The 25,265-nt window shown below is 31.9% G+C and overlaps 2 protein-coding genes across 2 annotated transcripts; both read right to left on the bottom strand.

Annotated features, from left to right (window-relative positions):
* Positions 1 to 337: 337 nt before the first annotated feature.
* On the bottom strand, positions 338 to 4,227 carry LOC111284369 (peroxidase 45-like). The gene is made up of 5 exons (XM_089762312.1): positions 3,871 to 4,227; positions 3,784 to 3,795; positions 1,530 to 1,736; positions 1,288 to 1,453; positions 338 to 832 (listed from the first exon to the last, which is right to left on the bottom strand). Exons 1-5 carry the CDS (start codon positions 4,090 to 4,092, stop codon positions 426 to 428), a joined length of 1,014 nt encoding a protein of 337 aa, XP_089618438.1. The 5' UTR covers positions 4,093 to 4,227; the 3' UTR covers positions 338 to 425.
* A 2,543-nt stretch (positions 4,228 to 6,770) lies between these two features.
* Positions 6,771 to 12,553, bottom strand: LOC111285454 (putative glucose-6-phosphate 1-epimerase). Its single transcript, XM_022874924.2, has 9 exons — positions 12,193 to 12,553; positions 11,894 to 11,968; positions 10,908 to 10,964; positions 10,674 to 10,834; positions 10,417 to 10,557; positions 8,899 to 9,001; positions 8,714 to 8,813; positions 7,930 to 8,177; positions 6,771 to 7,212 (listed from the first exon to the last, which is right to left on the bottom strand). The coding sequence occupies exons 1-8, from the start codon at positions 12,283 to 12,285 to the stop codon at positions 7,963 to 7,965; spliced, it is 945 nt and encodes a 314-aa protein (XP_022730659.1). The 5' UTR covers positions 12,286 to 12,553; the 3' UTR covers positions 6,771 to 7,212; positions 7,930 to 7,962.
* Between the last annotated feature and the right edge of the window lie 12,712 nt (positions 12,554 to 25,265).

The following is a 25,265-nucleotide window of genomic DNA, read 5'->3' as shown; positions in this document are numbered from 1 at the left end:
AAAAAAAATTGCAAGGTAAAAAACAGGAAAGAAAGAAAAATTATGGCCGATGTTATTCTTTCTAATCTTGATCGAGGTAGAAAGAGGATTAACAACATGAGTTTCTGGTTAAAAATCTAAAGAGAGGAAGATGAACCGCGTTTTTTTGAGAAACGTAGACTTTGATCGATGATAATAACGCCATGTCATGCGAGATAAATAATAATTTTCATAATTATATGTCAAGTCAAGAAGTATAAATATTTGAAACAGTCAATTCATTTTTATTATTCAATGCTAGTGTAAAACAATTATGAAATAAACATGAGTGTTATTTATTTTATTTACAGACTCAACACTCACAGGACAGATGCTAATTTTAAACGAAGAAGGGGCAGGACAATACTCAAACGTACAGGAAATAAAGCAGAAACAATTCTGTTTCCCTAGTTCGGTTGAGTGCAATCTCGACGAATTTCACCTTTATTTCCTGCCAAAACACCTACTTGGCCTAGCTTGGTAACAGCAGTCACGAAAGCATTTTGAAAAGCTGCATTGCTTGAAGCAAAAAGATTGACAGTGCTTCTTGATCTCGGATCTGTAAATAGTGTCTGATCAGAGGTGAAGAGACCCATTCCTTGCTGAAGATTCTTGAAGTAGGCATTGTCGAATGTCCGAGGTGTCATTGGATCCATGTCGATGGCAGTTCTTGGGTCAACGTTTATTGGGCACATTTGTCTAAGCTGCAAAGCGTATGCAGAGTTAAGACTAGGATCGATCCTGTTCCTCGGGCTAAAGTTGTAGATTCGGTTGGAGAAACGCCCACAATGGGAGAATCCTATGGTGTGTGCACCTGACCCAAACATTTTCATGGATAATGATAAGCACTATTACTACATATTTATGAGAAACGTTAAAACTATCGGAAAAAAATTATATATGTACTCTGGAATCAGTTTGATAATTTACAAAATTAAGAAAGATTGCTCTTATTGTTGAATTTTATCATGTCCATTGTCAATAGCAATGTGATCTCTGAATTCTTAGTTTGAATAATTAAAGTTTAATATCGAACAATTGAGAACTATATTCAATCCATTTAGACTTCAATCCATCTAGAATGTTATTTCTCATTTCCCTTACCCTTACGATTGTAACCGTGCATGCGTCCAATAATGCCAAATCTAGCCAGAACTATATGAGAGGTGAAAATTGGCATCCCCAATCAATAAAGATTGGATAGTATAAAATTCTATAAAATTGTTAGTAACAAAAGCAAGAAAATGAAGGGTGAATTAATATATATACCTGATAATGCTATCATATCGGTCTGAGTGAGACCATGTCTGGCAAACATAGAATTGAGCTGGTCTAAGTTAAAATTAGGGTGAGGAAGCTGGTTTTGAACACTGGCTTTTGTGGATATCCTCCCGTCACGCCTTCCCAATTCCACTTTATAAAACGGTCCTCCCGTAGAGTCAATATTTCAAAATAATTAATTATAAGCAAAATGAAATCCCTCTTCCTATACATATGGAAAGAATGTCTACCAATTGTATGACATCTCTAGTGGCAAGGGCTAGGATGTCTGCACATGAGACTTTGTTTCTGCACTGAGGATTACTGTCAAGAGCCGCCTTTGCTTTGATCACTGTGTCAAATCCATCTCCAGCCAGGGAAATGTCATCCGGGTGATCCTTCTCCGCGTTTCCATTAGCCGATGCCAGCATCACCGAAGCATTGTCACGGGGTCGAGACTTAAGCTTCGAATCCACGTGACTTCGAGATTCGAGCATTCACCCTTTCGGTATTTCAGATTAATCTTTCGTCACGGTTCACACCTTTATGAGGTATTGTCCGCTCTGACTCCTTTGACCTCACGGTTTTGTCCTACAAAAAGTACCTCACAAGGCGAAGTTGGTGTGAACCCTTATATACCCCAGTGACCCTCTTGTTATGTTCGATGTGGGATTCAGGACTCCCCCTTAGGTCCATGGCATTCTTCCGCACCCAACCTCGTGATGCCCTCGTCACGGAGGCTGGTTACCCTGCCTACCTCCCTCGAGGTGCTTGGCGTGGATCGAAGGTTTAAGACTGGCTCTGATACCACTTGTCACGAGTCGAGACTCAAGCTCCAAACCCCCCGGCTCCGAGATCCGGGCATTCACCATTCCGGCGTCCCAAATCAGTCTTCTTGCCACGGTTCACACCCTTGTGAGGTATTATCCGCTCTGGCCCCCCTGGCCTCACGGTTGTCCTACAAAATGTGCCTCACAAGGAAGAGATGGTGTGAACCGTGACAGGAAGGCTGATATGGGACGTCGGAAGGGTGAATGCCCGGGTCCCGGAGCCGCGCGGGTTTGGAGCTTGAGTCTCAACCCGTGACAAGTGGTATCAGAGCCAGCCCTAAACCGTTCGATGCACGCCAAGCACCTCGAGGGAGGTAGGCAGGGTGGCCAGCCTCCGTGACGAGAGCGTCACGAGGTTGGGTGCGGGAGAATGTCACGGACCTAAGGGAAAGTCCTGAATCCCACATCGAACATAATAAGAGGGTCACTGGGGTATATAAGGGTTCACACCACCTCCGTTTTGTGAGGCACCTTTTGTAGGACAAAACCGTGAGGCCAAAGGGGTCAGAGCGAACAATACCTCACAAGGGTGTGAACCGTGGCGGAAGGCTGATCTGAGACGCTGGAAGGGTGAATGCTCGGGTCCCGGAGCCGCGCGGGTTCGGAGCTTAAGTCTCGACCCGTGACAAGTGGTATCAGAGCCAGCCCTAAACCGTTCGATCCACTCCAAGCACCTCGAGGGAGGTAGGCAGAGTGGCCAGCCTCCGTGACGAGGGCATCACGAGGTTGGGTGCGAAAGAATGTCACGGACCTAAGGGGGAGTCTTGAATCCCACATCGAACATAATAGGAGGGTCACTGGGGTATATAAGGGTTCACACCACCTCCGCCTTGTGAGGCACCTTTTGTAGGATAGAACCGTGAGGCTAGGGGGGTCAGAGCGGACAATACCTCACAAGGGTGTGAATCGTGACAGGAAAGCTGATCTGAGACGCCGGAAGGGTGAATGCCTGGGTCCCGGAGCTGTGCGGGTTCGGAGCTTAAGTCTCGACCCGTGACAAGTGCCAACTTCCGTGACGAGGGCGTCACGAGGTTGGGTGCGGGAGAATGTCACGGACCTAAGGGAGAGTCCTGAATCTCACATCGAACATAATAGGAGGGTCACTGGGGTATAAAAGGGTTCACACCATTTCCGTCTTGTGAGGCGCCTTTTGTAGGACAAAACCGTGAGGTCAGGGAGGCCAGAGCGAACAATACCTCACAAGGGTGTGAACCGTGGCGGTCAGGCTGATCCGGGACGTCGGAAGGGTGAATACCTGGGTCCTAGAGCTACGCGGATTCGGAGCTTAAGTCTCGACCCGTGACAAGTGGTATCAGAGCCAACCCTAAACCGTTCGATCCACGCCGAGCGCCTCAAGGGAGGTAGGCAGGGTGGTCAGCTTCCGTGACGAGGACGTCACGAGGTTGGGTGCGGGAGAATGTCATGGACCTAAGAGGGAGTCCTGAATCCCACATCGAACATAATAGAAGAGTCACTGGAGTATAAAAGGGTTCACATCATTTTCGTCTTGTGAGGTGCCTTTTGTATGACAAAATCGTGAGGTAAGGGGGGCCAGAGTGGATAATATCTCACAAAAGTATAAACCGTGGCGGTCAGGCTGATCCAAGACGTCGGAAGGGTGAATGTCCGAGTCCCGAAATCGCACGGATTCGAAGCTTAAGTCTCGACTCCTGACAGCATCACATCCCTATATACATATCCAAAAACCATCACCATATATCTAAATATAAGTCCAAAAATGACAAAATGAATAGAATCTTACACGAACAAAGCAATCATGGAAGAAGAGGCGAAGAGTTCCGGGAGCTGTGACAAAGGTTTGCTGAAACTTCGTTTGGACTGCGGAGCGGACAATGGACTCAACATTGGGGCATGTTGTTGCATAGAAGTCTGGTCTAAGCAGAGTCGTCTGAGCAGAAATGGTAGTGAATAAGAGCAGAGGAAGAATAATAAATGAGATAACAATTCTACTTGTGTTTTCCATGGTGTAGCTACTGATCTGTCAGCTTTTTGTGTTCCTTCAAATTGGTGTTTTGTTGGTTCCCTTGCAATGTTATGTATTTATAGCAGAAACTAAAAGGAAATGATCATAAAGTGGAAGATGCTGACACGACTGCATATACACTCTGTCTGGCAGTTGATGAATGATAACGCTTTGAAGAATTATTATAATATTCTCACGCTCTCAAGCAGCTTAATTGCAAAAAATTTCATGTTTCCGAACTTCGCCAAATGTTTGAGTCTTGGAAAGTTTCAGGGTCAATTTCTTTTTTCCTTTTTTGCATCTGGGTTGGAAGGATAACATGCAAGTTTATGCAGATAATTGATATATATATATAATTGATTTTTATTTTAGTTGCTAGATATACTCTGCCAACTCAACTACATGTTAGTGCCCAACAACTCTCAAAGAAGTATCTTTCTTCCAAAGTCCAATCGAAAAGCGTCCTTTAGAAAATGACAAGAGACACAGAAAAAAATTCCAACTTCTTTTCCTTTGCGTTGTTTAATTTTATCTTTGATGATAGACTAATCAATGTTGGTAATTATTCCTATTTTTATATAACTTTGGTACACAAGGAATTGAAAACAATGCTACTTTTTAGAATCCTTATTCAACCTTCCAGTCATTCTTGTATTAGGCCAGGCTTATTTAAGTTAAATATTGTGAAGTTTTATGTTAAAATTGATTTGAGAGTTTAGATTTTTTTTTTTTTTAATTCAAAGTTATCAATCAGTGAGGAAAAAATCTTGACTTCAGCATTTCAGGCAACTTGAGTGCATCATCATCACTTGGCAGCTGTATATGAATTGTGAAGGTTAGTGTATTATATATTAATCGCTAATAAGTGATAAAGTTGAGAAGCTACTAATTTTATAAAGAGTTTTTAAGATTAGAGAGAATAGCAAGTCAATGAGCACAACAGAATTCAGGGTTTATTTTCATGACTATGATTAATTGTCAATATTATCTGTATATATACATATATATATAAAAGTACATTTGACTAAATATCTAAGTTGCAATGGCACAATCATAATCCAATTAGACTTCAATGAAATTCATAAAGTACAATCATTCTCACATGCTTAACGCCATTTTATAAGCCCTGTTTTCGTTATCAATAATACATTACTACTTCGTCGGCATATACTGTGGGCTGTATTGATGCTTGGATATGGAAAAAAAGTAAGTTTCTGGTATCAAAGGCTCTTCAAATGTCTACAATATTTTTTTAAAAAAAATTTCTTGAGATTTCTCAAAATTTTTAGATAAATTCTTATTTTTCTCTTGTATCCCACATTAAATTTTTCAAGTACTTCTTTTTTTGTTTAATCCAATATTTATTTGCATGAAAAACCATTAAAATTCATAATTTTTACCACCTTAGTCTCCTTATGACCATCATTTTATCAGTGTCCAGATGGCACATATATAACAAAATAAGTTAAAAACTTTTTCCACTATTTAAAAATAATGTATTCAATTTAGAACAATTATTAATTAATGCATATTAAAGTAAATATATCAATGAGATTTAATGTAAAAAAATAAAAATTAATTAAAAATATTTGAATAAATTGTAATTTTAAACTCACTTCAACTTGCGCTAATCAGAAATCTTACAACTACTTTAAGATGTAGTGACCATCTCCATTATTTTTTAAATTCACTTCAATATGCAATTTTAAATTTTATCACTTTATTAACAAATCGCATTATTACTCCAACTAAAAATTTAATTTTCTAATATATATTTTTCCATCCCAAGTTGTTTGAATATTATTAATTTTCAACAAATTTAAGAAAATAATTATGACTTTAATGTAGTTAATATTAATTTTTTTATAAAATTAAAATTTCATAATTTTTAATATCAAAAAGTAAAAAAAAGAAAACATAAAATATAATTTTAAAATATAAAAGTAATAAATGTTTAAAAAAGACAATTTTGAAGAAAAAAAAAAAAAAAAAAAAAGAGAAGAGATACAGGAGGAGTAACACTTTATTAATTAACAGACTGCACTTATCACTTGAATTAAAAGTTTATTACTCTAAGAACATAACACACTTCAGCGTGCACATCAATATGCTCTAATCAGCTTAATTGATATTCTCCCCGTAATTTAGCTTTCAAGGTTTCTAAAGTTGGCTTTGGGAATCTCAACTTTGCTAAAAGTAATCCAAGCTTATATATAAATTCATGAAAAAATTAAAAATAGAAAATATCTTTTAAAAATATAAAAGAAATTAAATATAATTCATTGTTTTCATATAATAAATTACATGTAGTTAGTAATAACATATACTGCTTTCTTCTAAACTAAATTTTAACAGACATTTTGACCATTATATCCTGATTAATGTCATAAATAATACCTAAATTTTAACCTCTAACATAACTAACTCTAACATAATTAACTACAAATGACAACACGTGACAAATAATCAACCCTCCAAATACCATATTAATTAATAAATCTTTAATTCAAATGCATTAAAAATTTTTAAAATACAAATAACATATTGAATATCTCATTATAATTTAGATATTATGACATTAATTTTATTCCTTTTATTCCTTTCTTTTTACTCTAAATTTTCCACAACCATAATTGAGTATTGTTTAGAAATTTGACTCCAAAAAAAAAAAAAAAAGATGAAATAATCCAACACAATTTAATTAGTAGATTCTCACAATGCCTGAGCGGCTGTTCAATTCACAGGACAGACATAGCTGATCCACAGCTGGAATACATACCATTCTTCAACATCAGCAAGAATCAAAACGATATAATAATAATAGTAATTGCTCCCTTCGGTTTATGAAAAGTAAATATAATAGCAGGTAAGGAACAACATACTTGGGCACAAGAGGAGGCTCCAATGAAAAACATGCAATTTCACATCATATACCAGCAATTCTATTTTAAGCTTTGTTTGGTTCACTTGACACTCCCCAAATATTATCCTCCATTTGTATTTTGGTTGAAAAACAATCATCTTTGGAAGCAAACATTATTGGACAATGTCCTAGCTACTCATGTATCCATCCTTCAACCATCAAAAGTCCAGGATCCATCCACATGTTGCATTATAATCCTGCATGTAGATTCTATTAGAAATGACTTATTGCTTGATAGAAAAAGAGGTTCCATCAACTCAATTGTTGTAAGACTCAACACAACTAGTAAGCAAAACAGAAGCAATTGTAGCTAACACACAAGCAGCACTATCTCTGCTTATAAAACCAGATTAGGGTAATTTTAGCCGAGACAAATACTGCACTATTCTCTATTTCAAAAACAAGGGAAAAAAAAATACTTTACATGTTTCCACTAATAAATGATATAAGAGCATATACATGCAAAAGAACAAAAAGAAACTAACTGCAAACAACCACAAAGCCAGAAATTATGCCCACTAAAGAAGAGAGATGTTATATGTATCCTTCAAGTTTTATTTCATTTTGTATGGTCAGAATGAAATACGTTCCATTCAATCACATCAAAGAAAAAGATCCAGTTGCATGTAGCAGCTTTGAAAGTTGACATTAATTTTCACAATTGAGGTTCACTTTCTACTTGGGTTTGAAAACCAAATTGGGGGGATGGGACAAAAAGAAAAAGGAAAAAGCATGGAAGTACCATAACAATATACTGTTGATATGGCACATGTATCAGGCCTTCATCAGAAATGCCAGAAAGATAACAGTAATGGCCAAAATCATTATATATTAGCCTATAAACAATTTACTATCTGATGTTTAAAAAAAAATAGAATTTAAAGTACTGCATTTAAACATCCAGCATAAATAACCTGTACATAATAGTGACCACAGTAATGTGTCTTTCAGCTGCCCTGGAGGACTTTCTGAGGATCAAGTTGCCCACTACAATAACTAGAAGGAACAGCAGAAAGTTCTTGCCTTCCTCTCCATTCCTCACCGGGTTTCAATGTGATAGGTTTCTCAATAGCAGCAGCCTCCACACAGAGCATATGCTTGTATTCATCATCTCCAAAATCAGCCAAAGTCTTTGCCTTTTTATCCCAGGGATTCCACACCACTACATGCAAAAGAAATAAGAACATTAGTTACAATCATATATGCAAATATTTACAAGAGCTGGTAAAAAACTCAAGTCGAAGTTCACAATTCATTTCAAACATATACATCAGAAAAGAGAAAGTAGTTCCCACAACTAGTTGCAATCATCTAACAATAATCTATATATTAAAGGTTTTCATAGGTTGATAGAGATTGGTGGAAATGTCATACCCAGGTTAGATAACTCAAACTCACAGTCATAACTTATGTTAAAGTGGTCTTATGCATAAATAAAAGAAAAAGAAGTTCTCTATTATTTTTTTTAGCAAAGTAATTCCGCTACTATTAAGTAGCTCCTCTATTATAAAGTAGCAATGAACAACATGATAAAGCTTTATTTTCAAGTTCTGTGTAAATATGAAGTATTCTTGTCCATGTGCTTGAGAATATCAATAGAGATATTGCTTAAGCATAAGAAGCATCAGGCCCCATATACATAAAAGCAAGAATATCAAAATAAAAAAAATGAAAAAAGGTGGACAAAATAAATCTCACCAGCATCAGGGAGTCCATCTTTGCGTAATACGAAGGTTCTCTTCTTTTCATGATCCAGAATTGCAATTTTTGTAGGAGTACTGAGGTATATCTTGTCCAACTGTTTAACCACAATTAAAACTATGTAAACAGCAAATAACTTAAGTGTGAGTAAGATTGAAAGAAAAATGTCACCATGAACTCACTTCTGTTTCAAATGTTATTGCATCTCCCTGTTCAGTAAAACGCTCCCTGTTCTGTAAGTTATCCAGATAATCAAGTGTCTCTAATCCTTCCACACGGACTTCACTGAACAGAAAGCAATGAAGTCATTTTAAATCCTGATAATATGAGCTCATCCATTATACAATCATGACATTACACAAATATCCCTTAACATGTTCTACCATGAATTAGTTTTACAAGTTGAGGTGCAATACCATAGTAAAAGGGAAGAAACAAGCACCATTTAATTAGTGCGCACATCAATAATTAGCTAGATGAATTAATGAACTTCAAGATGGTTAAAAAAAAAAAAAAAAAAAGCAAAAAGAATTTCAAAATGGTTAGCAGTTTACCATATGAATTTTAAACAACCTGTCAATAAAAGGCCTAAATTTTCACAGCAATAATGCTTGACAGATCATCTCAGTCAGACTCATGAACCAAAATTTATCCTAAACTCTAAAAATATCTGCTCTGAGAATAACACTATCAAAAATATTTGTATGAGATGGTTTTTTTAATTTTTGTATTAAATAGTGTTGCACAAGAGCATTAATTAATAAGGATAATGCAGTAAAAAAGGATTTGAGCGAAAGAAGGCAATAAACCTAGAGAAAACATGGGATAATAATCTTTAATGTAAGATTGGGACAGACAGATAAAAAAATTAATACTAATATATTTTGCTGGTTCAATTTAATTTAAGATTGCCTTTGCTCAATGGTCAAGGGTAAGCCTGTAATTTCAGATCTGAGTCATGGACAATAGCTGTAGTGGTTGAAGAACTATGGGTTACAGCCAGAGGGGGCCAATCTATCATGAAAAGTAATTGTGGCTGTTGATGGGCAGGCAAAAGAACATCTGGTACTTTCACAATCAGGATCATGAGTGCACTGCAATCAGGATTGTCCAAACCAATACATGATTCAAAGAGAGGGGGGGGACAATTAGGGATGGAAAAACAAAGTTCCCATCTCCCATACAATAAATAACTAGCAGTTCAAAGGAAACCCAAACCATATTATTATTGATCAATGGCTCAAACACCAAACAAGCTAGCAATAATGGAGAGAATTTTACACCCTGCCATCAACTGGAAGCCAGTAGCTCATAACAGAAATTTCACAACTAATGATAATGTAATTGTTAAAACTTAATAATAATGAACTAGAATACATAAAGTGTGAGAAAGTGAGAAGGCAAAACAAGCTATGCAACTAAAATTAAAATATAAAATGCTATTATTAATCTAAGAAAAGACAAGCATGTAATCATTGTGAGGACATTAGACCCCAGTATCAACTAGAAGCTAATAGCACAAAAAAAGATTTAGCCACTTATGATTTAGTTGATAAAAGTTAAAGCTAATGAACTAGGATACACAAATGTGACAATGGAAGAAGATACTGAACTCTATGCATGTCAAAACATAGAGTAATAATATCACTGAAAATCATATCACAGACAAGATTAAATATATCGCAAACACTTATAGTTACCTGATGTCAGAAACAGAAAAATAAGTGTGATATGCGAATGTGAATGTAAACGGCTTCCCATCAGTATTCGTATTCCTGATACGAGATGTTAACATTAGATCTCCTCCAGGTCCTAAAGCTACCCTCAGGCGGAACTCATAACTGAGATAGAAGACAACCCATGAAGACAAGTTAATTGGTCAACAGAATAAGGTCACAAAGATTCTACTTGGAATCTCTTCATTAACAGATGTTGAGAGATATTATAAAAGAATTGCCTGTGAGGCCAAATCTTCATATCTTCTTCAGAAGGCCTAAGGATCAAATCAATGTGAGCTTTGCTGGATGAGTTTGTTGGAAAAGCAGGTGGATCAGTGTCAATGCTCCAGAATTTATTTCTAGCAAAACCATGTGACTCAAGAGGACCATGATTAGAAAACTGCGAAAATAGAGTATATTACCAGGATGATCATGGTTTAAACAAGCAAGGACAATAGAAGAGATGCACATACTTGAGGGAAGCATATTGGAATTCCTCCACGAATTGCTTTTGGAGGCTTGAATAATGCCTGCAGAACATATGTGTCTAGTACATTAGAAACAAGAAAGCACATATCCTCTAAACATTGTCTTCTTAAATGCTTGCTTTGTAAATGCAGGTGTTCACTTTTGTAAGAAACTATACATTAATGAGTTCTTGTTAAACAGTTCCACCTGTAAAATTCAAGTCATTTATCCTTTTATCCTTCATAAACAAAAACTTCTTCTACTCCCTTACCTTTTGTGACCGCTGAATGGAACGAAAATGTAATAGAAGCTATGTTTAACACAATAATTTATTGGCTGAGGAAAATTAAGTTACTAAACAGCTCTTTTTGCCTAAAAATATCTAAACTATTTTGTTTCATAATAGCATGCAGAGTTTCAAAAAAAAAAAAATCATAAATTTCATTCAATTTCTTTGAACATATACGTATTATTTTAAACTTAATTTTCTGAACAGTGAATCTGTGGTTTCAAATGATTGTGACTACTTAAAAATCTGCTCTTCATGTTTCCAATTATGGTTCAGAACGCTTTCCAACCTAGAAAACAGATACTCCATCTAAGTTTTGTAATTGCTTACAGAATCAACAGAAGAATCGGGGATAGAAAAGGGCAACATGGGAAGCAAACCTGCTTCCATTAGAAATGATGAAATAGCTTAAATTACATAAATTAAGTAGCCTTTAGACACCCAACTCATAGAACCATTTTCACAGAAAATCTTGTATTCGCAAGCCATTCCATCATTCTGACATCTATGAATTAATAGAATAGAACTCATTGTTAAAAATTTGCTTTTGAAATATCAACTATATGACATTAAATACTGAATTAGAAAAATAAAATTGATAGTTCTAAATGAACCATCAATACAAAGGATTCCAACAAAATGTTCATACATTATACTCCTATTTAATATATGATCAAGAAAACTACTATCACCGAATAGCACCTTACTACTGACGAACAGCAACTCCTCTCCATGCTCATTCTTCCAAGATGTTACATGCCCGCCATACAAATAAACCTGAAAAACGCCTCCAGCAAAAAATAAAATAAAATAACGGATATCTGGATATAACAACCAAAACAAAAAAGAAAGATTCAAGAAACAGAAAATAAGAAAAACAAGTAAATTAAAAAAAAAAAAAAAAAGAAAGAAGACTAGCGCAGATCAAATTGATCAGATCCTGAAACAAAATTTGAAAGTTTAAAAAAAAAAAAAAAAAAAAGCAAGCCTTATAAAATTACCTCGGCGGAGCTGCCATGTGTCTCGCGGAGGATGATTTTCTCAAGGCCGTTAACGCCCTTGGACAACTCAACGGGGACTTTCTCGCTCGACATCGAATTAAACTCACCAATGCTTTAAGATTTTATTTAATAAAAATGCCTGATTCCAAATCGGTCGTCCGAAATCAAAAATCAAATCAAATCTCTCGCTTAACCTTTTTCTATAGTACTTGAATTAATTAATTACTATAAGCAAATTTTCAGCTGTTTCAATCTCCTCCTTTACCCTTTTTCACTTTTTTCTCACTCTTTTTTCTTTTTGTCCTTTTTTAAACATTTTTCCCACAGATTTTACTGGATAAAGACTGAGCGTTGAATCTACAACGCCACTTTGGACTGCTAAAACGTTGTCCTAGAAAGCCCAAGAGGTGCCCAATAGAAGTTAAACGAAAGTGTTAAATGCCAGGCTTTTTGAATTGGCCCAATATCGTACTCTGCCGAACCAGCATGCCAAGCACAGCATACGAAGGCCAACTACGTTGCACACCCATCCTCTCATGCCAAGTAGGAAATTGGGATGCATGGAGCTTATATGAAATTGTCAGAGTTGAATTGTGTGTTTTCACTTCAAGAGCTTGAAAACATTATGATTGAAAGGCAAGTGCTTATATAATTGAGCTGTTTGGAGTTATTTGCATTAAATAATGTCGAATGCTGTAGGGGTCTTCTGTTTGGATGAACAGTTATTTATACAACTTGGGCTTTATATGATCATGCCACTTATCATTGCTTTCATTTCAACAATCGAATATGCCACGTCGATCAGTACCATTTTTGTCACTTGTTTAGAATACTTGAATTGCAGTTCTCATTGTTCAGGTTTGGTAGTTAATTCTCAGGCTCACATGGGGTTGATTTGCTCTTCCCTTTTTCTTGTAACTGATTCTGCCAAGTAAGATATTGATGGATCTATCAAGTGGGGGTGTTCATATGTTTGCCTACTCAGAGCTTCCCTTAGGTTTTATTTGCTAGGAAGGATGATAAGGAATAAGGATTAAAATTTTGTTAATTCAATGGTTAAAATTGATAATCACTTTCCTATTTTGTTGCTTAATCATTAGATAAAAATTTTTTTCATCCACATCTTTTTCTATCTTTCCTACCAAATAAACCCCTAGATCCAAACTTTTTGATAGCTGTAAATACTTTCTGTCACTCTACTAATTTCTTGCTAAACTTTGAGATAAAGGCAACAACGAATAATCATCAGCAAATGAATTTGAGATTATCATGGGTTGTTGTTAAGTTGTAAAAGCTCTCAACCACTTTGTAGCTTAGTAGTCTGCATAATTTGATTGAAATTAAATTAATTAATTGAAATGATTTAATTTGATTATTTATTTCATACCAAAAATATTTTTGTTCATTATTGAAATTTTTTTCAAATTTTGATTTTTGGATAATTTGATTTGGTTAGTTGAGAATAACTAAATTACCCAATATATACCTGAAACATTATATGAAACATTTTCAAGCACTTACAATTCTCTTTTCTTTATCCTCATGTTATGATATCCTTGTATTAAAAAAATACATTTTTAATTTATGATAAATGTCTTTAAGTTTTATGTTGAAGTTGGTAGCATATAGATCTGATGATTCATATATTCGTATCGTATAAAATATTAAAAATTTATGTATTTGTATTATATTTTATACAAAAATTATGTCTTACAATTCATATCGATATGAATATGTAAAATATATCTTTTTTGTTTTGTTAAACTTATATATAGTTATTACTAAAATTTTAAGCCGTGTCATCTCATGTCTTATTTTCGTATCGTATTTATATCGTATCACCATGTTGGGTTTTGAATTGCCAACTCTAGTGGCATATTATGGATGTACTTATTTACTCCACCTTGTATTTTAATATTTGTTGAATGATTAAGTTTATTTGAATTATGAACACTATGAATGTAGGATTTGAATCTAGGATTTGAAGTTATAATTTTAATTAACTGATATTAGAACTGTTGAACCTATTTGTTTTTTACAATACCAAAATTCTTTTTTTGATGTTGTTCTCTAATGAGTTTGCTCAAATGTTTCATGCTTAATCATTTATTATTTTCTAAAAAAAACCATTTGTTATTAATTGTTTAAAACAAGTTTATAAAGGTTTTAAGCTTAAACAAGGAGTTACAAAAAGCTAATCTAATAGATGAAGAGAATTTTGGAATGAAAATAAAGTGGCAATTCGTTGCCGTGACAACTACCCAAGGAAATTTTAAAAGTGATTGAATTATATAAAATATTATTCAAGAAATTATTTTGAAGTTCAATGAAGATGAAATTAATCTTGAAATGAAGCCTATAGTTTAATATGGAAGGGAATGATTGTTTAGATTACTTAAATAAAGATATATTGTTTTGGAAAAGCAAGTTGATTACTTAGAAAGGATAGAACAAATCTTGAAGCAATCCTATCAAGTGAATCTGATTGAAAATCATTTTTAAATGACTAAGTCAAGATATGAAACTAAGGTTTGAGTTTCGGAGAAGTGAAAAAAATTATAGTCTCATATCATAGAAGACTAGTTCACATATTGACCAATTCAAAATGACTTAGTTTAGAGATGCAATGACATTCCAAGCAAATAGCCAAGGAAGCGAGTTTTAGAGCTGACTTTCGAATGCTCAAAATATTTTTTTCACACATATTGTGAGATTGGTTAAGGGGTTCAAATTTCTATGCATGGCATCCAAATGCCCTTGATGGAAATGAGTTTTTAAGCTTAAAATAGGGTGGCATCCAAATACCCATGTTGAAAATTAATTTTGAGTGAAAATAGTTTATTGGCATTCGATTGCTCATTCCAAAGCATTTGAATTCTCTTTAGAAAGTGAGCACAAGATTCAATTTTGACTGGGCATCTGAATGCCTAATCTATGACATCTAAATGTTCTTGCTTGAAAATCCAAAAGTATATTCCATAACAATTATATTTTTTAAAATCTTTAAAATTCTTCCATTTCCAATGGGCAAACCATCTCTAAATTACTAAAATTTCATTCTCCAAGATAAAGAACAATAAAAAAATAAAAAATAAGCTATATCAAAGATCAAAGCATTCTATTCCAAAAAATCAAAAAATCTATCTTCAAGTTTTGAGCTTTTCATGTCTATATCTATGAGCAATTCAGTCTCACCCTTAACGCTTGTCTTAGTTTTGAGATCCAATATTTGATTAGGAGTCACCAATCAATTTATTTGTCCTTTGGGAATCAATGTTGGTTTAAGGTAACAGTTTTATCTTTACCAAAAAAAAAAAAAACTTGGTTATGAGATATAAACAAGATATTGAGAAATCAAAGCTCTAAACCTTGTATGAAATAAATCCAACCTCTACTTATCACTCTAGACCAACACCTTAACTAGCTTAGGGACTAAAGAGCATGCCTCTTCTTTTTGTTCCTAGTAACAAGCAATGCATATAAATAGTTTATATATTCCATATTGTCACACATGCATCTAGAAAAATATGTCTAGGCTAATAGTCTCAAATAGTACCATTAATGGTGCATATTATCTTGCTATCAATCAAATTTATATAAACATAACAATTCATGTCACATATAGAGCAAGAAAGTGTAACAAATGGTATAATTAATAATGCAAATTATTATGTTATTAATCAAATTTATACAAACATAACAATTCATGCCATATATAAAGCAGGAAAGTGTAACTAGAGAAGCATGAAATGCATTATAATTTAAATAACATATTCTAATGATAGTTTATATAAACAAGGGCATATTTAGTACAAATTATTGCTTTTAATTAGTCTAAATGACAGGATAATGCATGATATACTTGATGTATATTTACATAAAAAATATCCACCACCTAAATAGTAAAGTAAATCCTATACTTGTCTATCTGGTATATTATTAAGTATTCCTAAGGCTACACGATGCATGATCATAGATAATATGTCAGCATGTTTATAAGTTAATGAAAGAGACCTAAAAATGCTTAAGTTTAAGAAATATACCTTAGTTGATTGCCTGATGCAAGATCTAAAGATATTAATAGATTTAAATGGAATGAACAAAGTCTAAACTGACATTAAAGCTTTTGGCCAATCAATGGCATCAGGTAATGATCAGTGACACGTTCAGTAATAGATCGATGGTTGGTGGGAGTGTTGATTGATTGTCATGGGCAGTTTTGGCTAATGAGACTAATCTCGAGTCTAACAGAGTTTCGAACCTTTTAATAGACTTGATGAGGGATTCAAAGTTTTTTGATTATTTTGAAAGCATTGGTAGGGAGATCTAGGAATTTAAAATGTGTTTGGGTAGTGTTTGAGTGAAAGTAAGCAACAAAGAATGGTATAAAAAAGTGGATTATCACTAGATGTCAATGATAGTTTCGACAATTCAATAGGTGAACTATTCTTGGTTTGAGAAATTTGGGAGTGATTGATAGGCTTTAGTTTAGTGTTGAAGCCATACATAATGTTTTAGGATGGTTGATACTAAAGAGTTGGTGAAAATAGAAGTAAGATGTGTGTTAAAAAGGTTAGCATTGATTAGCGATCATGGATAACAACTGGGCGAACCATGTTTTAAAATTTTTTGAGGTTTTGGCAATTTGTCAGGCAAATATTTAAAAAAAATTAAAGACTTTGGTTGAGATTGTAGCTTGCTTTTATAGCTATTGTAGACATCCAATTTGATCCAAGTTCGGATCAATTAAACCTAGTCCAAATAAGACAAAGTGACCCAAATTTTTTTATTTTTTTATTTTGGATTTATTTTAACTATTATTTTGAGAAATAATGATTAAAATTAAAAAGAATAATAGATAAAAAAAAAAAAAAAAAAGGTCCTGCCAATTGATGGCAGAATCATGGAAGGATCAAACTTCTTTGGGAAAGGCAGAAATTCAATCAAATGTGAGATTTAGAACTCATTTGGAACTCTTCTAATTCAGCCTATAAATATAGGCTTGAATAGAACAGAATGACACACACAAAAAGCAAAAATCAGAAACACAACAAGTAGAAAGCATAAAAAAATTTTCAAAGATTTTTTGGTTTAAAGAAAAAAATGGGTTTTTTTGAAAAAATATGGAAAAATCTCCAGATTCTAGAAAATTTCCAATTTCGGTTGAATTTTTTGACACCGATTGAATTTTTCAGTGACTTTTCTGGTGCCGTTTGAATTTTTCGACGAAGAATTTTAGAATCCGGTGACGATTCTGGTGAAAGTTGAATTTTTCGATGATCGTTAGGTAACCCAACCCAGATTCCAACGATATTCCCCAGAATGCAATCGAAGTTCAATCGAAGTTCATCCGGATAGAGAGAAAGGAAGGGAAAAAAAAGGGAAGAGAGAGAAGGGAAAGGGGAAATCTGAAGCAGAAAGAAGGAATTTGGCCTTTTATAGAACCTTGAAACGACGTCATTTTGGAGTTAAATAACTTCCCAAGATCCGTACGTTTTCATTCGGACGACCCAACCCGAGCGTTGACTCGCATTTCAACCCGTTCCTCAAACGCTGTTACCGAGCTGAGCCGTGCTTTCCAACCTCTTTCTGTGTTTGAAGCTGAGCCGTTTCGAGTCGCTCCAACCGAGCCATTTTTTTTTTCATATTTTTTAGGTTTCTTTTAATAGTTTGTTTAATTTTTTATGTGTTTTTTTTAGTATTTTTGCATGATTAAATTCAGAAAAAGAGAAAAAAAAAATAATAAATTTTGAGAATAAATATTAATTATCAATGATGGAATTTATAAAATTTCAATGATAAATTTTTATAAAATTCCTAAGTGAAAAATTTTATCTAAATTTATCTCAAATGATGGAATAATTTAGATAAAGTTTTAATAACAATAATTAATATTTATTTTCAAAACAAAAAAAAAAGAAAAAAAAATATAAAAAATTAAAATATAAAAATTTTGAAATTAAATACAAATTACCCGAGGATGAGATTCTTAAAAAATTTAAACGGTAAATTTTTAATAAATTTTTTGGTGAGAAATTTCCTCTAGATTTGTCCTAAATTATGGAATAATTTAGATAAAATTTCAATACAAGTAATTATATTCTTTTTCAAATAAAATTTTGGTTAAAAATATGTGATAATTACCCAAAGATGAGATTCTTAAAAATTTCAAATGGTAAATTCCTAAGAAATCTCTAGGTGAAAATTTTTCTCGAGATTTATCCCAAATGGTGAAATAATTTAGATGAAGTTTCAATAAAAATAATTGTCATATTATTTTCTTTCTGAAAAAAATAATAAAAAAATAATAAAAGTAATTTCTAAATAGGAAATGGTAGAGAATTTAGAAATTCAAAACAAGAAAATATTTCTAATTTGGCCCAAATGGTAAAATAATTAGATATATTTTCAACAATAAAAAAAATAAACTTTTGTTCCGATGACGGAGCCTCTTCAAGGAAACAAATGGCATTCTTGAATACTCTTGAAGTGAGAAAATATTTTTTAAGAGTTCTATCATATTGATGAAGAATCTTAAGAATTATTTCCAATATTTAACATAAAAATTTGAAACCATTAGACTCAAGACCTTAGGATAAATTTAAAATAATATGGTACCATCATTCGAATATGCATGTGGGGGTGCTATAACCTTTTTCATATGTAACCAAACTCTTGAACATTGTTCTGGTTTGTAGACCTAAACCTATTCTTTTAGGGACTCTTAGTCAAGCTTAGGAGCTCCTTAAAGGGATAGATTCCTTAGGTCACCAATCACACCTAGTTAAAAAAGATTAGTGGTGACTTCATTCATTTTTTTTAAGTCTAGCTATAGATTTACGAATCTATATATTATGACAGCTATATATGGCGACAAAATAAAGCTTATTAGATATTAGAGTTCAAAGGAAAATTCCTTAATATCTTGGAAAGAACTTCTAGAAAGCTTAAAACTAAGATTTTTAAATAGAGGGAAAAAAACTGTTTAAGGTATATTGAAATAAGAAATGGAATGAGCTGTTTATAGATAATGTCAAGCACATTTTGGAAATAATCAAAGGATTATCTTTCAATCAGATAAGTAATCAGATATATAATTTTGTAATCTAATACTAGGTGCTATTGGAATTGGATTAGCAAAAGAAGACTCAAGATTACCAAAATTGATTGGGACTTTTGCTTTTAAGATTTGTAAGGGCAACAAAGCTTGAGACTCCGAAGCCAAATTTTTGGTTTGTTAATTCCTGATGTTATGTTAAAGGAATTTGTTGGAATTGTCAACAAAGTTAAGATCATGCTATAAATTACGAAAAGGAAAAATACTTAAGACTTAAGTTTATCAAGAGTCTAAATTGACTGTTTGAGGATAATATTGATTCAACTCTTGGAGTTGTTAAGAAGAAAAATAAGCAATACATGAGTTTATCATCTTGGTTTGATTAACCATATTGATTCGACTCATGGAGTTGCCAAGATAAAGTAATATTAAGATTCAAGTTTATTAAGTGTCTTAAAATGATAATTCTTGTGTTGATTGATAGAAATTATCGAAAAAGTTTTAACCTATATTTGTCTAGATAAAAAAGTTTTTTAAAAGATAAGGTTATGAAATTTTTAGGATAATGTCGATTGATGGGTTCTTAATCGATCGAATCGCATAAAAAATGTTTCCCTCAGTTATTAAATGTCAATTGGTAATTATGTTTACCTATCAACAATCACGTGCCAGGAATAGACCACATTAAAATGTGGAAGGAAAATGGAAAGTTTCATTGTAAACTTACCCTTCTCTCTCCACTTGACCTTTTTCTAGATTTTTTCTCATTTTTTTAATTTTTTAACCAAAATCTCACAAAACCATTTAGCAAGAATAGCCTTAGGTTTGCCAAGTAGTTATGAGATACATAAGTGATGGGAAGTTTTGTACTCATTGGATGCAAAGAACATATGTATCTAGCATGGGCTCTTCCAATAGGATAGTAAGGCTAATTGGTGCTTCAAGTGTGTATAGACAAACACTTATCACATGAAGTGCTTTCTAGAGGAGTAAGCTTTCTTTAAAGTTTGTGACTTTTGCGATTTTCATAAATTTCAAATTTGTCAATTTTTTTTGCAAGAAATGAACTTAGTAAAAAAATTGATGAAATGTGATGTTAATTTGCTTATTGTTAATTGAAATAGCCACTTAGGCGTTTCAAGACAATGTGCAATGCGTCTAAAGCTCTAGATTGGTTTATGGTGCTACTCAAGGAGATAAGGCATTAATTAGGAACTACGACTTTAGTTTTTCTGCAAAGAACCAATTGGGATTAAAAGGGATAGGATAATTAAATATGCTATTGCAAATAGGTGGCTAGACTCTACCCACACCATGGTCTTGCCTTAATACAAAATAACCATAACACTCTTAGATTTTGTAATGATATTGGGATCTTGATAACTGATATCCTTCTCAACTTGGACTGTAATTTCTAAAAGAGAAATTCCAAGGTTAAGGTGTTGCTGGAAGAAGAATCATAGTTTACCTCCAATGGGTGAATTATGTATAGTTAGTTTTATAGCACATACCATGGGAAACGTGTAATACTAGCTTGAGACCATCATGCGAGCAATCTTGGTGTATCTTTTTAGTACTTCACTCTTTGCCACCACATTCAAGCAATAAATGTAAATATAAATTTAAATCTCAAGAACCATATGTGAATATTAAAACACCAAATTCAATTTCATGGCTTATCTATTTGGGTAGACATAATTTTTAAGCGAAAGCAATTACAAGTTTATGAAAAAACTAAATCTTCCTCTTCGTTCATCTTTTACTAGTGACTTTCAATGGATAGATACCGTTATTTAGAAGTGAAGGGGTGACCTTAGCTAATTTATATCAAAACCTTAAAAACCTCTCCATCAAAGATTTATTGGCCAAAGGCCTATACAACAGCTAAACCACACTAACCTAATAAGATGTGCCAAGCCCATACGTAAGTGATCACAATTAATTATTTGAGTCATCATGCTTGTCTCATATTAGGACTAAATTTATCAACCTATTTTATTAAACTATAAAACACCAATTAATAATGGCCCACTTATTGAAAAATTTTAACATTCTTCTAGGGATGTTAATGGATAGGGTAGAGCATTCCCCATTCACATCCTTAGATTTTTATATTATACATATTCTCATACCCATACCTAATGGATATTTAAATTTATCCACATCCACATCCACATCCACGCAGATATTTAATAAGTATGGGTAATCCTCATACCATTAAGTTTTTTTAAAAAAATAAAAACTAAAATTTATTTTTTAAACTTTTTTTTATTTTTATCTTGTACATTTAGGTAATTTTTTTATAAATTTATATTAATATATATATATTTTTTCAATAAAAATATATTAATTCTAATTAATCTAAAATAATAATTTATATATTTAATAAAAAATCTATTTACTAAATATATATAAATATCTATAAAGTACGGGTATGGGACGAGTACTATATTATCCATCTCTATCCTCATACCTAATAAAAATTTAAAATCATACACATTTTCATCCCCATACTTATAATATAATACCTATCCCTATCCCCATTCGAATTAAAAGTCGAGTTTTCTATTAGGTATGGGTAAAAATGATATCCCTACATTCTTTCATGTGGGCAATATTAATTGAGTTATTTGATTTTAAAAAAAAACATATTTTAAAAGACAAGACTTTAGACTGATTAACTTTACTTTTATGTGGCCATAGCTTTAAAAATAATTTAGCTCTCAAGACAACATTTTAATGATCCCATCCAATGAAACCATCTAATATCAAATCATGGTAGTTTTTATATGCCTTATTGATACAAAATCAATTTATAGTTATAAGTACCAAAGACTTTATTGATAATAGATCTCAGTGTGGCTGTATAGCAAGAAAATAACACCTAAATGTAATCTCAGTATGTTATTTTTATTGTCAGTCCTCTTGCCAATTTATCTAAAGTTGTTGAGAAATTTTCATGACATTCAGATATGCCTGTATGTCTCCTTTTTATCTTGGAAGTTACTTGCTGGTATTATTTATGAGACATACCCAAATAATATTAAAGTTGTACTTAACACAGATACCAAAGTCTTAAGATTTTATAATATGACATGCCAATACAATATGTGCACATGCAATAATAAACATATATACAAATAATAACTATGATGTATATATAAAATAATTGTTTCCACTTAACTTGATGGTATATCATGGACTTATTCATCTCAAACTATATCTTATAGGTAATTAACAATCACATGCGATATCTTTAACAGAGTAAAAAAAAACCCAAAACAATAATGGTTTTAAAAGCAAATTTACAATGCATCATTGCCATACTAAACCCAATACCTTAACAAGTTCTACTTTCCATACTTATAGATATTCATATTATAAGCTTAGTAATACCATAAGCCTCATACAAAAAAAAAATATGTCATCTTTTTATCAAATCACAATGACTCTCACTAATCTAGTGAATTATAAACATGCTCAAATCAAACTTTGAATAAGAATAAAGAGCATTTCAATAAATGGAGTCGTAACAAAATTATGTATTGTTTACTTTTATGCCAAATGTGATAACCACTATCGTTCTTGGATTTTCATTATGTCAATTTAATAAACTACATACAAATTATTAACTTATTATGAACAAATCTTCAAATTCATGTGTTCATACAACACAAAATTCTCAATGTTTTAACATAAGATCATTTTCAATAAATTTGAACTTAATTGAATTACCAATCTCTTATAACTAAAACATATCTAAACCAATAGCCTATTAACTCCTATTGAGCTTAACCCATATGATATCTCTAAATCAATAATTTTAGGATGTTTATGAGTTCTTACTACTTCAAAACATATGCATTCACTTCCTTTAAAAAAATAGTTTTGGCATTAATAAAATAATAATAATAATAATAAAAACCTTTATATTATCATTTTTTTGAAATAATTCTCAAAATTAGTTTATATATAATTCAAAACAAGGAAAGTGAAATGAGAGAAAATTATAAAATTCTTATTGTCTCTCAAAAGTAAATCAAAAAAATTTAGGAAAGATTATCAAGGAAAGAATTGAACTAAAAAATAAAACAAATAGTTTTGCTTACTTTTAAAAACTTTATTCATTAAAACTCTCGCACTTGTGATAAGTGTAAAATAATATTCTTCACCTTACATGTGATTTCCTTAAAAGAAAATATTAAACTTTCTTTAAAACATATTGTCAATAAATGATATCAATATGCCCTTTAAAATTGGTAACTGCTAGGTTTGATAATGGTAACTAAAATAATCAAACCAATACCTTAATTAAAAGTTAAACAACTAAAACAAATATTTATTAAATTATATTTCAACAACTCTCAATTTTACTTAAGTCAAATGGAGATATAATAACAAGTTTAAAACTTTCTTGTGTGAAAGCTAGTCCTCATGTATATTATAAAACACTATACATCAAATATATATCCCTAGATGTAATAAATTAAAGTGATTAACAATTTACGCGTTTACTATGTTGTACAAAATATCTATGAACTTATCACTCATGGTAAACATTGACTTATGATGACATTTTTCTAGCATATTAAAATTGAGTACAAAGGCCAATCAATTATTTAAGCAAATAAGAATTTAATCAAGTTAATAACTTTACTAGTTTTATCAAAGTAATCAATGTGTCATATTATAAATTTAATCTTGGACATTCTTTTAAAAAAAATTATCTCTTTGTGTGATCACACTTTAAAATAACAAAAAATACAATGACTTTCAAAAATATATCCCATTTAGGTGGATAAATTCCTTAGACCTATGTTTCTTTTCACTTCATAAAAATGTTTTATAATTATCTCTGAATTAAAAATATATAATCACTTCCGTTAGCCAGGTAATCACATGTAGTAACTTAGAGACAATCAATAACACCATAAGAAATTTCATTATCATTATAGTTCTATTGATTCTCTTATGTTTATTTATACATGTGATCACTCTAAGTGAGATTCTAATCTAAATGTACTTTTATGGATCACTAAAAGTTAAAACTTAGAATGCCCATTGCCATTTTATGCACCTTAAAAATTTTCAAATCATATTCTATAATCATGCTATCAATCAGTATAAACATTTAGCATGACACACTACCAAATAAATTGTCTTAACAATTAATAATACTTTATTGTAGCATTTCAATCTTTCAAGCATGACTACAAGAAATTTCAAAATCAAAATTAACTAACCACAAAGAATATATTTCAATACAAACACTTTATATATGAGATTTAATAAAATTCATAAATTTCACACCATAAATCTCAACATAATAATATATGATTAATGTCAATAATATATTTTTTTAGATAGTCATATACATACAATGATTATGATATAAACTAATCTCACATTCAATGTGAGAAATATAATATTTTCACTATTATCAAACATGAGTTGTGATATTAAACATTAAGGCAAGTTAATCTAAAAAGTCTTAACAATAATACATTTCGATCAAAATCTTTCATTTAATTTTACCTACTCTTATAGACTGAAAATTTTACTCTTATCCATTTACTTTCATAATTTATTTATTTTTATTACCCAAGATCTTTATAGTAATATTTATCAAGTTTCATCATACCAAAAGTATGCTTCAAATACTTTTTAAAAAATAAATTTTTACTTGCTGCTCTCTTTACATATTATAATATCATTATTATAAAACAATTAATATCTTATGAGAGAATACTTGATTTAATAAGTATTTTGTAAAAATAAAAGATTTTAAAAGCTAGTGCAACAATTTATGTGAAACAATTCACTATACAATTATTTAACACATGTTATATCTCATAACATAATTGCACAATTTTGACAATAATACTCTCCCATTATTTTAGCAAACTAGTATAAAATCTAAATGTCTTTCATAAATCATTATAGTCAATAATATGTTTCATATGTCCATGAAAAACATGAGTTTCTAAAATATATATCACATTATGTACTTTATTAG

This window comes from Durio zibethinus, chromosome 6, assembly GCF_047325235.1.
Source record: "Durio zibethinus cultivar Kanyao isolate XHJ-2024 chromosome 6, ASM4732523v1, whole genome shotgun sequence".
Lineage (NCBI taxonomy): Eukaryota > Viridiplantae > Streptophyta > Magnoliopsida > Malvales > Malvaceae > Durio > Durio zibethinus.
The sequence above is the reverse complement of the archived record's forward strand: the minus strand, read 5'-3'. Positions and strand labels throughout refer to the sequence as shown.

Coding starts and splice junctions, on each gene's coding strand:
- LOC111284369 (XM_089762312.1), bottom strand. CDS start 4,092: ATGGAAAACACAAGTAGAATTGTTATCTCATTTATTATTCTTCCTCTG. Junction 1,454..1,529: donor CTAGAGATGTCATACAATTG/GTAGACATTCTT, acceptor AATATTGACTCT/ACGGGAGGACCGTTTTATAA. Junction 833..1,287: donor CGATATGATAGCATTATCAG/GTATATATATTA, acceptor TGTTTGGGTCAG/GTGCACACACCATAGGATTC.
- LOC111285454 (XM_022874924.2), bottom strand. CDS start 12,285: ATGTCGAGCGAGAAAGTCCCCGTTGAGTTGTCCAAGGGCGTTAACGGC. Junction 11,969..12,192: donor CACATGGCAGCTCCGCCGAG/GTAATTTTATAA, acceptor GGCGTTTTTCAG/GTTTATTTGTATGGCGGGCA. Junction 10,558..10,673: donor ATGAAGATTTGGCCTCACAG/GCAATTCTTTTA, acceptor CTTCTATCTCAG/TTATGAGTTCCGCCTGAGGG.